The sequence below is a fragment of the Cervus elaphus genome, chromosome 18 (assembly GCF_910594005.1).
Source record: "Cervus elaphus chromosome 18, mCerEla1.1, whole genome shotgun sequence".
NCBI lineage: Eukaryota > Metazoa > Chordata > Mammalia > Artiodactyla > Cervidae > Cervus > Cervus elaphus.
This window is the reverse complement of record NC_057832.1, coordinates 32610221-32626887: the sequence shown is the minus strand read 5'-3', so window position 1 is coordinate 32626887 and position 16667 is coordinate 32610221. Positions and strand designations below refer to the sequence as shown.

General features: G+C 39.0%; 1 protein-coding gene across 4 annotated transcripts in view; it reads left to right on the top strand.

Annotated features, from left to right (window-relative positions):
* Nucleotides 1-16667, top strand: part of DGKB (diacylglycerol kinase beta) — an 809350-nt gene that overhangs the window by 184489 nt on the left and 608194 nt on the right. For all 4 annotated transcript variants that reach the window (XM_043872850.1, XM_043872849.1, XM_043872848.1 and 1 more), the window contains one exon: nt 16058-16198. In XM_043872850.1, the coding sequence (XP_043728785.1) occupies nt 16058-16198 (141 nt within the window). The remainder of the gene's footprint in view (nt 1-16057; nt 16199-16667) is intronic.

The following is a 16667-nucleotide window of genomic DNA, read 5'->3' as shown; positions in this document are numbered from 1 at the left end:
AGTCATCAAAACCCGGAAGCTAGGAAGGAGGACCTCTTAGAGCCGGAAGGCAGAGTGTGAAGGCGGGGGATTTTGCCTGGCAGATGGTGATCATCAGACTCCTGTGCAGAGGAGCCTTCCTGACAGCCTCTGGTAGCTCAGGGACTCAGGGAGGAGCCCACAGCCCTGGATGTCAGACCTCTTTTAGCATCCCCACCATGGCTCTGCAGGACTGAATGGCGGGCTGTAAGCTGCAGACTAGAGGCCAGTTGCTGCTGGAACCAGGTTCTGTGAGAGCGAGATGCTGGAGAGATCTAAGAGGAAGTGCAGGTAGAATGGCAGGAACCAAGCCCTTCTCTCTCCTCCCTTCTCTGGTCTCTCTCATGCCCTCTCTGAACCCAGCCAGTTTCCATCAGTCAGTGGAGAAATGTAATCAGCAGTATGTCTCAAACTCTGATCTAGGATTCTTTTAGGCTCCTGAAAAATCCTTGAAGACCCCCAAATGGTTTTGTTTATATGTGTGATATTTATTTCTATTTATCATATTAAAGATGACACAGACTCTGTGACCCCATGGATTGCAGCACGCCAGGCTTCCCTGACTTTCACCATCTCCTGAAGATTGCTCAAACTCATGTCCATTGCAACGGTGATGCCATCCAACCATTTCATCATCTATTGTACCCTTCTCTTCCTGCCTTCAATGTTTCCCAGCATCAGGGTTTATCCCCAGCGAGTCAGTTCTTTGCATCAGGAGGCTAAAGTACTGGAGTTTCAGTTTCAGCATCAGTCCTTCCAATGAATATGTAGAACTGATTTCCTTTAGGATTGACTGGTTTGACCTCCTTGCAGTCCAAGGGACTCTCAAGAGTCTTCTCCAATGCCACAGTTCAAAAGCATCAATTCTTTGGTGCTCAGCCTTCTTTATGGTCCACCTCTCACATCCATACATGACTACTGGAAAAACTATAGCTTTGACTAGATGGACCTTTGTTGGCAAAGTAATGTCGCTGCTTTTAACATGCTATCTAGGTTTGTCATAACTTTTCTTCAAAGGAGCAAGCGTGTTTTAATTTCATGGCTACAGTCATCTTCTAAGTGATTTTGTAGCCAAAAAAATAGTCTTTCGCTGTTTTCACTGCTTCCCCATTGATTTGCCATGAAGTGATGGGACCAGAGGCCATGATCTCGGTTTTTTTAATGTTGAGTTTTAAGCTAGCTTTTTCACCCTCATCTTTCACTTTCATCAAGAGGTTCTTTAATTCCTCTTTGCTTTATGCCATAAGGGCAGTGTCATCTGCATATCTGAGGTTATTGATATTTCTCCCAGCAATCTTGATTCCAGCTTGTGCTTCATCCAGCCTGGCATTTTTCATGATGTACTCTGCATATAAGTTAAATAAGCAGGGTGATAATATACAGCCTTGATATCCCCAATTTGGAATCAGTCTGTTGTTCCATGTCTGGTTCTAACTGTTGCTTCTCAACCTGCATACAGTTTTCTCAGAAGGCAGGTAAGGTCATCTGGTATTCCATCTCTTCAAGAATTTTCTACAGTTTGTTGTGATCCACACAGTCAAAGGCTTTAGCATACTCAATGATGCAGAAGTAGATGTTTTTCTGGAATTCTCTCGCTTTTTCTATGGTCCAATGGATGCTGGCAATTTGATCTCTGGTTCCTCTGCCTTTTCTAAGTCTAGCTTGAACATCTGGAAGTTCTCAGTTGATGTACTGCTGAAGCCTAGCTTGAAGAATTTTGAGCATTACTTTGCTGGCAAAGTGAGATGAGTGCAATTGTGTAGTAGTTTGACATTCTTTGGCATTGACTTTCTTTGGAATTGGAATGAAAACTGACCTTTTCTAGTCCTGTGGCCACTGCTGAGTTTTCCAAATTTGCTGTCATATTGTATGCAGCACTAAATCATGTTTTAGGATTTGAAATAGCTCAGCTGGAATTCCATCACCTCTACTTGCTTTGTTTGTAGTGATGCTTCCTAAGGCATACTTTACTTTGCATTTCAGGATGTCTGGCTCTAGGTGAGTGATCACACCATCTTGGTTATCAGGGTCATTAAGATCTCTTTTGTATAGTTCTTCTGTATATTCTTGCCAACTCTTCTTAATATCTTCTGCTTCTTTTAGGTCCATATCATTTGTCCTTTATTGTGCCCATTTTTGCATGAAATATTCCCTTGGATAAACCCCTTAGATGTTGACAAAAATATCATCTTTATGAAAAATGATTATTTTCAAGCTAAATAATGAGAAGGTGAACATTATATTACATTGTTACAAATGACTAACGCCCAGCTACATAAACAACAGCTGAGTAACCACATTTGCTTCTGTGTTGACATCATATGTCATGTAACCCCCTGAAAATTCCACTGTACCCTCATAAGAAAATGAGAGTGAAAAAAACAAATGATAGTTCAGAATCCACACTTATACCATTTTGACCTTACACATCCCCTGAGAGAGATTCATGTACCTGTGGGAGCCACAGGTCGAGAGACTTCCTGCCCCAGCATCACAATGTAGAATATCAAAGTGTGGGTAAAGAAGTGAGGGGATTTTTACTAGCTAGCACTCTAATAAATAAAAAGTTTAAAACATGTAATTAAGAAATAGGTGATTGAGTCATAAACCAAAATTAGGCAATCTGATGACGAGGTCACACTCTTAAGTCTTATACTGTACTCCTTCCCTTTCTGTTAAAGAAGTCACATATTTTTCCTTGGGTAATTATGTTGTTCCCTGCTTTTTAAAACAGATGGATGCCTTTCATATGCAACATTTTGATCCCTTCAGAATATTAAACAATTAATATGCTTATAGCCTTTACCCATCAAATATTTTAGTTCCTCAAATAATTCCCCATATCTCATGAATTGAGAGGACTCCCCACACTCACTGGCTCTCTGAGTGAAATTCATTTAGTTTATTCTAATGTATGGTTTCAGCTTACCAGTGTTCTGTGCTGAATATTTTTAAATGGTACAGATTCTTACTTGGATCTAGAGATTAAAACTTCTGTATTCTCTGTTTCATTCTATAAATGGTTTGCACATTCAGACATAGCAAAGTTGTCCCTTATTTAAATTTACATGAGCAAACAATACTGTCTGTCCTTGGGTTTTGAAAAAGAAGCGGGAACATTTTTTGATATGTTCTCTCTCTGAGTCAACAGATTCAGACTAATTGTGTCAGACTTGGAAGAAAGAGACAAGTTGAATTATTTTGGTACTTTCATAAGAAATTCAAGCCTCAAACCCTCTTTTCTTTAGATAGCATATAGTAAGTACTACATGTAAGATGCCAAATTTACAAGGAGTAGAGATCAAATGGGGTTTCAAAATGGGGAAAAAATAAGGACTAACAGCTTGTACTTCATTTGGGATAATCACACATTCTGCAAAGACCTACTTGAAAGGAATTATAAGGTAGGCTATGTAACTCTCATACCACAAGAATAAATTAAACCATGATGCCTTTTCAAAGCATGGTCTCCAATTTTAAAACATAGGTACATAGTATCCTTGGTAGCACTCTTTCTCATCCTATGTACTTTTCAGGATTACCTTTGATAGTCTTTTTTTTTTTCTGAGAAATAAAGAACACTGGACAGTAATAAAATTTTCAAGACCTGGGGTAACCTTGACTCCGAAACCATATATATATATACATATATATATATACACATATATATATATATATATATATTATGTATAATTCCTTGAGACTTAAAATAACCTAAGTTATCTACATAAGATATATTCATGTTTGAAAAAAAGTCACAAATTATTATTGAATAATCTGGTGCTATAATCTGCTTTGTTGATCACTCTGAGTTCATCTGTTTCATCACCACATTACCATCAGGAATATGATAGCCATTCTTGATTATATATAGACTGGATAATAAGGGCTTCTTAACAAGAAGACATACATTTTAAAAGGAAAAACTATTATTCTTGTTAATGAACAATGATCATGTATTTGACAAAAGTAACATATTTAGTTTTTATAGAATAAAATATTTTAAGATAAACATAAATAGGTATAAATGTGAGTGTGTAGGTGGTTGTGTTTGTTGAATGCCTAATGATCCATCTGGCATTTCATGTAGCAGATGATATGTTGTCTTGGAACATTTTGTTGCCGTTAAGTGCTTATCACCTATTTCGGTATATGATGATTAATTCTATTGTTCCCATGTTGGACTCTTAGTTTTTGGATGTATCTCCCATGTACCATCTTTCCACCTTTCCCATAACCTCTTCTGCTTCACTGTAAATGCCAAATCCTTAATCCCAAATCTCTACTAGTCCGATGACCCATTACTCATTTTACACTCTCTAGAATCTATCACTTGAACTATTACCTTTACAAAATGGTTTTCTCTTTTGGAATCCTTTTTTTTTTTTTCCTGCAAGAGGCTCACAAACCCTCAGTCATGGATCACTATTATGATCCCGTATTTCAGTCCTTACGATTTGAACACAGCATAACCAGGGAGAAATCTCATAAATACACAGATTTTTGCCACTATAAATTCCTAACACCAGGTATGTTTTTTCTTTTGATTTTTGCTTGGCATATAATTGCTTTACAAGGCTGTGTTGGTTTCTGCTATACAACAGCATGAATCAGTCATCAGTATACGTGTATCCCTTTCTTCCGAGCCCCCCTCCGGTCTCCATCCCTCCCTCCCTCAGGTCCTCACAGAGCACAGAGCTGAGTTACCTGCACTGTACCACAGCTTCCTGCTGCTGCTGCTGCTAAGTCGCTTCAGTTGCGTCCGACTCTGCGACCCCATAGACGGCAGCCCACCAGGCTCCCCCGTCCATGGGATTCTCCAGGCAAGAGTACTCGAGTGGGTTGCCATTGCCTTCTCCACAGCTCCCTGCTAGCTATCTATTTTACTCATAGTGGCTGAACACCCAGAGGCTTCCCTGGTTGCTCAGTGGTAAAGAATCTGCCTGCCAGTGCAAGAGATGCTTGTTCAATCCCTGGTTGGGGAAGATCCCTGGAGAAGAAATGGCAACTCACTCCAGTATTCTTGCCTGGGAAATGCCATGGACAAGGGAGCCTGGTGGGCTACAGTCCATTGGGTCTCAAAGATGATGGATATAGCTTAGGGACTAAAGAGCAACAGGCTAACACTCAGTATTAACATGGTCTTAACACCTCTTCAGCTTTAAAAAAAAAAAATTCTGAAAAGTATTTATTCTTGTTCCCGTCTCCTAGATCATTAGATTAAACTTTCAAAACCTCCTTTAGCTTTATTTGTATCTTTCCCCTCCCTCTCAACAGATGACATTTCTTATTCACATCACACACACACAACAGGCGTTGTCTAACATAAAATGCCTCAATTATTTCTCACACAATCCAAAACTCTTTATTATCCTTTTGGGGAATATATATTACTGTATTCAAGATGGAGCCCTTCGTCTGAGTGTTCCATAAGGAATCAAACTAATTGTATCTGAAAGTCAAATAATTATATTCTACCCAAATCTGCTATACCTATCTTCTTTCTTGGTGAATGGAACCTGAATATTTATCAATTTCCCTACCCGAAAATCTTGGACTCTCCCTACCCTTCACTGCTTTTCTCCTCACGTTTAATTAATTGAAAAGTGCTCTCTGTTACTCATTGTAACTTCTCAAACGTTCTGCCAGCGTCATTTGATTCATCACTGTGTCATAGACTTTTAGTTCGCATGACTCCCAGCCAGGCCCTACCCTTCTCTGTGCAAAATGGTTTTTCTAACACAGTAGCGTGATAATATTATTTTGGGGTTCTGGCTTTCATTGTCACCTGGTGGAATGTTTTTTAAACCTTTATTTTACAAGTAAACATAAATCCTAGTTATTTCAAGTCAATTAAAGCAAAGTTCCTTTGCTTTGGGGATGGTACAGGAGAGGTCTGAGTACAGGGAAGTCCTAATCTTTCTGCCTCCGTCCTACCCCCTCATCTCCCCCTTCCCCAGGCTGGATATACCCCCTTCCGAAGTGCCCTTGCTGAGCCTCCAGGGCCTGGGCAGGACAGTTAAGAAGGTGACAGAGTCTGAGTTTCATAGCATTAAGTCCATGCCATGGGCTTTCCTTGTGGATCGGCTGATAAAGAATCCACCTGCAATGCAGGAGACCTGGGTTCAATCCCTGGGTTCGGAAGATCCCCTGGAGAAGGGAAAGGCTACCCACTCCAGTATTCTGACCTGGAGAATTTCATGGATTGTATAGTCCATGGGGTCGCAAATAGTCGGACACAACAGACTGACTTTCACTTCACTTCACTTCAAGCCCATGCCATGAAGCTTGCAGGAGTTTTCCCAGATGCCACTAGTGGTAAAGAACCCATCTGCCAGTGCAGGAGACCTAAGAGATACATGTTCTATCCCTGGGTTGAGAAGATCCCCTGGAGGAGGGCATGGCAAGGCACTCCAGTATTCTTGACTGGAGAATCCCATGGACAGAGGAGCCTGTTGGGCTACAGTCCATGGAGTTGCAAAGAGTTGGGCATGAATGAGTGAGCACACATGCATGCACGCAGATGCAGCTTGCATAGTCTGCCTCCAGCCCTCATTCTCTGTCTCCTTGCCCCATGCACCCAGATCCTTTTCATGTCCAACTGTTAGCTTTGACTTAACATGTGCTTTGCTTACTCAGGATTCTGAACTTTTCTGCATGATGTTTCCTCTGCCCTTATTTCAAAGCATACCCAGTTTCTTCATGTCTCAGACAGTGCTTCATTCTAATTCAAAAGGGTATGCTGTGCTCCATATTAGGGATGCAGTGATGGGAGAGATGGGGTCCCTAGAGAATGCAGCTGGGAAGCACCCTGGGCACCCTTGTAAAAGTCCCACCATCTGCTGCTTGCAGGATAGCTGGCGTATCCCTGCCCATCTCCAGCTCCCACCTGTGACTGTTGTCCCACATGCGTTCCTAGAATTAACTCATTTCAGCTAAATTTTATTTCTTTTTGTGTAAGGTAGCAATTCACAGTAGATATTTGTAGCATTTGTAATGTTCCTTTCTCTAAGAATAGAGCAATTAGAAGAGGAGGTTGTATGGTTTATTAGATGCTTCAAACACTCATTCCATGTATTCCTGTGGGCTCCCAGGGTCCAAAATATCAACTTTATAACAGTAAATGTTATTAGCCATCAGTTCAGTTCAGTCGCTCAGTGGTGTCCGACTTTTTGTGACCCTATGGACTGCAGCACGCCAGGCCTCCCTGTCCATCACCAACTCCTGGAATTTACTCAGACTCATGCCTATTAAGTCAGTGATGCCATCCAACCATCTCATCCTCTGTCATCCCCTTCTTCTCCTGCCTTCAATCTTTCCCAGCATCAGGGTCTTTTCAAATGAGTCAGCTCTTCGCATCAGATGGCCAAAGTATTGGAGTTTCAGCTTCAGCATCAGTCTTTCCAATGAACACCCAGGACTGATCTCCTTTAGGATGGACTGGTTGGATCTCCTTGCAGTCCAAGGGACTCTCAAGAGTCTTCTCTAACACCACAGTTCAAAAGCATCAATTCATTGGCGCTCAGCTTTCTTTATAGTCCAACTCTCACATCCATACATGACTACTGGGAAAACCTTAGCTTTGACCAGATGGACCTTTGTCGGCAAAGCAATGTCTCTGCTTTTTAATATGCTCTCTAGGTTGGTCATAACTTCTTTTCCAAGGAGTAAGTGTCTTTTAATTTTTGGCTGTGGTAACCATCTGCAGTGATTTTGGAGCCCCCAGAAATAAATAGATGGCCCCATCTATTTGCCATAAAGTGATGGGACCTGTGGCTTATTAGCCACATATTGTATAAGATGTAGGTGGTTATTTCTTATTAGTTGTTTTATAGGGTACAAAGAGAACATTTTCCTAGCATCCTTTAAATCAGATCATGCAGTGAATTGACCAGTTGTGCCATTTAATTATTCATTTTACCATTTATTAATTCATGCATACATTCATTTTTAAAAATACATTTTGTGTCAGGAATTCCATAAGAAAACAGAGGATCCTTTAGAGTTAGGGAGAGAAACAGGCAGTTAGGCGATCAATTATCTAACAGGAAAATAAGTGCTGCACCTTATTTATCAGGAATGTCTGAGATTTGAGCCATAAATTAAACATATCCAGGTTAGCTAGAGGTAGGGGTAGGTATGGATGGGAGTGGATTGGGAGTTCCAGGAATAGGAAGCAACCTATACATTTCTCTTTAAATATGAAAATCATGTCCCATCACAGTACAGAGCATGAATTTAAGACGGTCAATATGTATTTATTCAAAAATATGTATTGATCACTTACAATGTGCCAGATACTGTTAAAATTACTAGGAGTACATCAGTGACCAAAATAGAACTAACCCTCCCATAGTCACTTACATTCTAGTGGGGAAAGAAAGACTAATGAAAAAGTAAAAAAAAAAAACTTATATCAGGTTGGATGGTAATGAGTGCTTCTGGCAATAATGAATGAGAGACTGTGGGCAGAGACTGAGGATGAATGAAAGTCCTAGGTTTCTCATGGTTGATTGAAACTGGGCTGAGGGTCAGAAGGAGGTAATTTTTGATGGTGCCAGAGTGGATAGTAGTCATGACTTTGAAAGTATTGGGCTCAGCCTGGAGATAGGGTTGCGGGGGTGATTCTGGCAGGGTGAGAGTCCCGATGGCCTTTGGAGCGGGCAGGAAGGTAGGCTTTTTGGGCACCCTGAGAGATCTAGGCTGGGCCTTGACTCATTTAGACTGGGGCAGATGACACGACCAGAGCGCAGATGAGTTGGGTAGCCAGGATCCCGTGGTGGAGAGGGTTGTCCGTCATGCTGTGTTTTGAGTTTTATCCAGAAGAAAGTGGAGAGCCATACAAAGGATGAAAGGCAGAAAAGAACCACTATCAGGTGCGTGGAGGCTATCATGAAGGCAGATGAGGTTGACAGTACAAAAAAGATTGAGAATAATGAAACCATTTCTGACCAACGCCAAGGTGCTTTTAATCTTGGGTGCCCTCTCATTGTCTGTTTGATGTGGCCGCGGTTAGTGGGTTTGTGCTGTGATGCTCCATTATCAATACTGGTATTTCGCTCTGTTCATATTGTCTGCATAACCAAAGAGTCATACCACAAGGGCTTGTTTTAGACAGAAAAGGTAAAGCAAATCCTTTTTGTTCATAAGGAGGTTAATCAACTTAAGAACAGAAAATTGTATAGTGAAAACGAGGTACTTAAACTTTGGGAAAATGTTCCTTCGCCAAATGACCTTGCTGAATGGTCTTGCCAGAAGACGCACTTTGTTAATCGTGCTGAGAAGAAAGTATTACTCTTATCAGGACTGTCTTAAGGATATTCAGTGTATGTGTGTGTTTGTGTGTGTTGACTGTAAAGTAGTTTTATAGGTCTTTTGTGTCTCATAAGCTGTTCAGTTTCCACCATGCAAACAGAGGCAGGGCAGTTGCCCCCAAACACAAGCTGAACACAGTACACGGCTGATGTAACTATGAGATGGGTAGATTCTTGGCACACAGTAGGCCATTTTAAATATATTTGTGCATTTATTAATGTAGATATACTTTATTGATAATAATGATTACAGTCTGTGCAGTTTATGTGCCTACTTAACAAATGCTTTAGAAATAAAGATAAAAGAATTTTTATCCATTGGCCAACTAGCATTTATATATCAGCCATTACATTTTTCATACCTCTATAGTACCAAATTCAGACTTCTAATTAGTATTATTAATAGTAGTAATGCTTACGTTATTTTACTCCAATAAATCTTTGATCCTGAAACCCTATAAGGGCAATATAGTATTTATTAGTTTACAGAGCCTCAGATCAATCATGGGTATCATTTACTTTGTGATGTGTTCTAAAAATATTTAGTAGCAAGCTAGAAAATATGCCATGATGTTGGGTATTTGCTTTTACTCCGCTAGAACAGAAGCCCTATGAAAATAGGATTTTCATCTGCTTTATTCAATATTTGATCTCCAGTGCCTAGAACCTAGTTTCCAATGAATAACACTAAAGGTCTTTAATATTTATTTAGGTTTGGGACTTGCTTGGTGGCTCAGCAGTAAAGAATCCACCTACCAATGCAAGAGGCAGTTTTGATCCCTGCATTGGGACGATCCCCTGAAGAAGGAAATGGCAACCCACTCTAGTATTCTTGCCTGGGAAACCCAGAGAGCTTGGCGGGCTACAGTCCATGGGGTTGCAAAAGAGTCAAACGTGACTTAGTGACTAGATAACAACAGCATGCTTATAAAGGATATGCTACTTGTATACCCATGAAAAACCACAGTTAAACGAAAAGAAAAATCATTCATAATCCATTTCCCTATGAGAAAATGCAGGTAAAGATTTGGTAAATATGTATTTTTATGTGTGCATGTTTATACATGCAAGCCAGTGTATACAGTCTTCTTACGAACATGTATTAAGTGGATGGCCCAAGGACAGATCTGAATGGAAAGTGAACATTTAAGAGCTCTCAGCCATGGCTGGGATTTCTAATTTCCTTCCAGAAGTTTATGAAATAATCAATGTAGGTACTCTCGAGAGTCTTGAAAAGCAGAGTCTTAAAAGGCCATTTATTGAGAGGCAGGAGACAGATTTCACTGATTTGGTTTTTGCTCTCTAGCGCCACAGAAGTACACTTAAAGCTTGAAATAATCCTGCGTCGGGTTGCCTTTTAAATTGTGGGTGCACAGCTGGTCTTTGTTTTCTTGAATGCAAAATGGAAATAATGCCTGTCTTCCTGGGTCCTGTGAGACTCAAAAATGTAATTTACATTAACAATGCCAGCTATTACTATTATTCACAAACAGGTCATTTTTCTGTGTTTCAGTTTGCAAATACAGAATAAAGACCAAATTCAATGTGTTTTTTTTTCCCCCTTACAATATCACACATCCAGAAAGAGTATAGTAAAATTTAAAGAGTATTATTAGGGACTTCTCTGGGTGGTACAGTGGATAAGAATCTGCCTGGCAATGCAGGGACCCTGGGTTCGATTCCTGGTCCAGGAGGATCCCATATGCCATGGAGTGACTAAACCCATGGGCCCCAAATACCGACCCAGTGCTCCAGAGCTGAGAGCCGCAACTGCTGAAGCCTTGTGGGCCCTAGAGCCGACGCTTAGCCAAGAGAGAAGCGCCGCATGAGAAGCCTGTACACCGTAACTAGAGAGGAGCCCCCACTCACCTCAACTAGAGAAAAACCTGCATGCAGCAATGAAGACCCAGCGCAGCCAGATTAGTTAATTATTTCATTCAAAATAAAAAGTACCATTGAGATTTCGTTTTAATGTGACAAATATAGGAATTTTGGTAACATGGCTTTTCACATGTGGTGGTCTAATTCCCTCACTTAGAGTATATTTAAGGAACTGAGATGAATTCAGCCAACTCTCAATATGCTGCCTGTGGACACACAGTGTGTTGCCTGCATTATGGTTGCCACTAGCTCAAGGTAGCATTGAAATCTAAATTTAACAAGCAATTAAAACAGTTCAGTTCTTTATTCAAATACCAGCCACATCTCACGCTCTAAACCACTGTGTGTGGCTAATAGCACTGTATTAAACAAGGCAATGGTTAGAACATTTCTATCATTGCAGAATATTATACTGGTCAGGACTGATAGAAAAGTCTTATTTTTACTGCTTTTTGAAAAGAGCCCAAAGTTTGAAATTAGATGTGCTTGCATGCTTAGTCGCTGAGTCGTGTCCAACTCTTTGTGACCCCAGGGATTGTAGCCCACCAGGCCCCTCTGTCCGTGGGATTTCTCGGGCAGAAAAATTTTGCAGGCAGATTTTTGTGGCAAAATCCAGAGCGGATGGCCATTTCCTCCTGCAGGTGATCTTCCTGACTCAGGGACTGAACTCGCGTCTCCTGTGTCTTCTGCATTGCCCGGAAGATTCTTTACCACTGAGCCGCCTGAGAAGCCTCAATATGTGACAAATTGCTTGAGAAGCCTGACAAATTTCTGCAAATTGAACCAGTATAAAAACTGGAGAAAACAAATTACCAGAGTGTCTTCTTGCGTGATAACTTTAGAATTTTAATTTGTATTATTAGTTTTGAATATTTCATTTTAATAGAAGAAGGGAAATCATGGAGATAACACTACCGTTTTCATTATCTGGAGTGCTAGTGTTTGAAAATAAAATAAACTGGAGCAGAGACGGTAATTGAACATGTACCAAAACTGATTTGCTAATAATTGAACCTTGAGACTGGAATTAAATGTATCTGTTAAAACAGAACCTTTAAAGTCATTGTTTCAAGAAATGGAGTATCCATATCAGAATACAATGAAAATAAGGTGTTTGAAGAATTTGTTAGTTATAAACAATATCCAATGTGACTAGTGCTAATTATTTTTGTACTTAAAACTTCGCAGAGAATGTTTATATATATGTGTGTATGTATACACATATATAAAATCATCATAAAAGCAGAAAAATGCCATCAGAGTACAATTTAATTATTCCCAGTAAAACCAATAGACTCTAATTACCGTGCCTATTTTTCACTTTATTTTGTACTTTGTTGTACCTTGTAATATGTATTATATGTGTATAGCTATATATGGGTCTGTGGACATAAATGACATGTGTATAGGTGTATACACTTCACTTTTGTGGGGAAATATTTAAAGAAGCATAACCTTGGGCAAGTCAGAGAATGTGCGAATTTGGGTGTCAATCACATGATCTTCAGAACTAAATATTGGACACTTGAGGCAAAACAAACACACATTGCTTTTATACCTAGCTTCACGTATAGTTCCAATTGTGAAGAGGGAGTTTCACCAGTGATTGGATGGGTTAGAGTAGGCTTTATTAAAGGGAAGTAGACTTTTGAGCCTCTTCTTCAGAGGCTATTACTGCTAAAGAGAAGTGTAGATTTCCATTTACAATCTCACTTCATTGAGATGCTCTAGGCAGGAAACCAGGCTTTCTGTGTTCATTTTCCATTTGCACGGTCTCCTGTATTTTCTGTATAACCCTTAGCACAAACTGCTTAAAAGGAAAAACACTTTAATTCAGGGAAGTGAACTTTCTGAGAGATGAGTAAGTACTGGGAAAGACCTACCACCAAATTTAGGGACAGGAAAAAAATTTTTACAGGGTAGAGTACAGATGTAAAAATAACCTCTGTGAAGACAGATTGAGGCCCTATGACCTGTTTTCAAAATATTAAATGAAAAAATAAACATTTCGTCACATAAGGAAAAGTGGGCTGATCTAAGGGAGAGGGTTGGGGCAAGAACTATCCCAAGCTTCTTTAATGCAATACCTCAAGATTTAGTAGTCCAGCTCTCTGTATTTTTTTGTTGTTGTTGTAAAGTAATTGTGAAAAAGGCCTTTGACATTTTATTTGTTTTCTCCGATGCACCCTATAAATCTTTGCAAAAAGTATACATTTTACCTCTCAAATTTAGCTGAAATTGGGCTTAAGGAAAATTGGGTTAGTTCTTCATTGTGTGTTGTCATATATGCCCATAATTTCTTTTTTTAATAACTTTTAAATTCTTTTAAATGTGAAATTATGATGCAATTCAAGGCATCATAAAACTTTTAGTTTACAACATATCATGAATTGCAAATGGCAAATAGTCATTTTGTCAAGCAGAAACAATCTTAGTAGAGTAACATGTTTCTTGACCAAAAGTAGTATTAAATTTCAATTATACATTTATGTTCATGTTCAGTAAGTACATGACATACAAGAAAGGCAAGCAGAAAACTATGATAGTCATATTCTCCAAATTTTCGTGTTCAGTATTATGAAAACTGATACTGAGATACCATAACCTTTGTTTTATAAATACAGATGGTCATAAATGAAAATATGTAAGTAAAAATGGATACATTTTGGCTTTCTTGCAGATGAATGTGACAACACACGCTTTTTATTCTTTCTTGTTTTGTGGTGAGTTGTAGTGTAAAAGAGTTAAATGTAACTGATTAAAGCATTTCAGTGCCATAAAGGGGGAGCATGGAAGAGAGGATTAGCTCATCATGCAGGATGAGTTAGGTCATAGTTTATCCAACCGTAATTCAAGTGCTGTGTTCTCCAAGTCTGGAAGTTATGGCCATGTGAAGGATCAGTGCCAAAATGTCTTTTATCATAGACTGAAACTGCTTATTCCTGCAGCTGGTGAGGCTTTAGATGGTTAGTTAGAAGTAGTCAGATATTTTCTTTTTAAAGCTCAGGATTGTCTTCTATTCTCTGCCCTTGGTTAATAAAAGTGACCATATTACTTTGTATTAGATATACAGTGACACTTTTGTCAAGGGGGGAAATCAATTTATAATGTATGTATTTGTGTATATGTGTGTGTGTGTGTGTGTGTATCTTTTTCAATAATGGTAAACAGAAGTAGCATTAAGGTGAAGCATAGAGGTATATTTGAAATAAGGCTTTGGTGAAAATGAAAGATATAAAGCACTGTTTTACAAACTGTGGGTTGTGGCCCATAATGAATTCAACTTAAGGGGCCTTTGACAAAAGAATTTTAAGAATGAAATAGAAGAGAATAGGTTAACATAGGAAAGAAAATATTGGCACATTTAGGAAACCTACTAGTATGTGTGTGTGTATTTGTGCTGGATTAAGATATAAATTGTTTTTCTTACTTTTTCTTCCTATTGGCCTTGAACAAAAATAGTCTGTAGTCTGTAAGCTATTAGTGTAGACTAAAGAGGACAAATTTGCTAGTTATGAAACTCTGGCAATTCATTTCACTAAGGTTGTTTCTCATCTGTAAAATGGTAATAATGTAGTCTCCTTCACAGGGTTAGTGGGAGAGTTAAGTAAGATGATGCTACATGTTCAAGTGCCCAGCATGGTTCCTGCTGCATATCATACACTCAGTAAATGACACATTTTCTTAGTAGTAACCTTGTGACTACTAAACTAACTTCTGACTTTTCATAAAGCATGAAGTTGTATTCCTGGATACCTTGAAATGGCTGAAGGAAATGACAGGTATTTTATCAAAGTTACACCTGGAAGGAAATAAACTAGAGCAAGAGATGTTGTTAGGTTGAGGTGTGCTGGTGAATGACAGATGAATGACAGGCTTTTAGACAGAATTTGGCTAAGGTTATTCCTTCCATTCCAGTAACTCCTGGTTGATTAGGAACCTTGGAGCCATTCACCCCATTAGCCATCTCACCCTCATACTTTTCATATGACCAAACAAGACCTCAAAGGATAATCGAGGTATACCTTGTCAGATGCATATGGTCTTGTTTCAGAGGCTTCTCTCATAAGATGGAACTATTTATTGTGAAAAGGTTTCAGCTTAATTATCATCATCCACAAAATCTGCAGTCATCAGCTCTTATGAATAGGCATTCAAGTTCACTACCCTTGTCTTGGAATAGGCACAATGAATAGGTGTCAGAAATAAAGTATGGACCGTTTTTAAACTACAATTGTGTAGTCTTACCTCGCTAATGGAATCTGTCATGTTTATCCAGATTTTTTGTATGTTCTTTTTCTCTCTTACCCATGGGAAGATTCCTGGATGGCAAAAAGGATGTGTTTTGCATGATTGGACATAAATACATGTTTTTATGTATGAATGATACCTGGTTGTCAGTATATAAATCATATTGTGACAGATTCACATTTCCTCAGTTGTTTTTTTTTTTTCTTTTTAATGAAAGACCATTTTTCAGTCTTCCCAAATGATTTACAGCTGCCACTACCTAAAGTGGAGAAAGGTGGAGTAGGGAAGTAGTTCTTCATGCTTTGGATTCTGTCCACCAACCAACCCTGGGCAACAGAATTCTGACCCTCATACCCTCCAGTGAGTCTGCAGAGCAGCCCCAGTGTCCCTGAATGCCAAAGATCTCTCCATTACTTTAAAGAGTCATGGAATGTCTGTCTAGTACCAGAGGTTTGGGTTATTTGATGCCTAAGAAATATACGGTTCTTTATATGATCTATGCATTCTCTCTCCATTTCCTTTTTTTTTGTTTGTTTGTTTGAGAGCACTGTGAATTTCTTTAAGTATGTAAAGACAAATGTTCTTTTTTCCAGGTCTGAAAATGAATAAAAGTGCCATCACCCCTCCTCGTACTTCTCCAGCAAACACGTGTTCCCCGGAAGTGATCCATCTGAAGGACATAGTCTGTTACCTGTCTCTCCTGGAAAGAGGAAGACCTGAGGATAAGCTGGAGTGTATGTGCGCCTTCACTATATTTACTTATCATGACTGGGGTGGGGGAAGGGGCTAGATATTGACAAACGTAAAATTGTTTCTACTATGGTTGCCTACATTCTACATTAAATGAAGTGACCTTGGTTATTAATAATAAAAAATCCTCCAACGGAAAATCAGACAGTTAAAAGATATTAAGAATCTATCAATTTTAGGTTATTATTGATCAAGGTCCATTTATTACTGAGTATTTCTTGAGTATGTTTATCAATTGACCTATTTTTTAATTTGCTCAGTTTGTTAACCAGGTTATGTCGAAAAGTATCTTTGTGTTCTTTTGAAAAAACGCTTACTTCTAATATATAAAAGATCTTTTCATTAGTCAGAAAGAGGGTTCAGTTCATTATATACAGTCAACCTGAGCCTTTCTCTTTGGAAATCTTCCTTGAAACCTTCTGCACTAAGTTTCTTTGCCAGGAACAAATAATA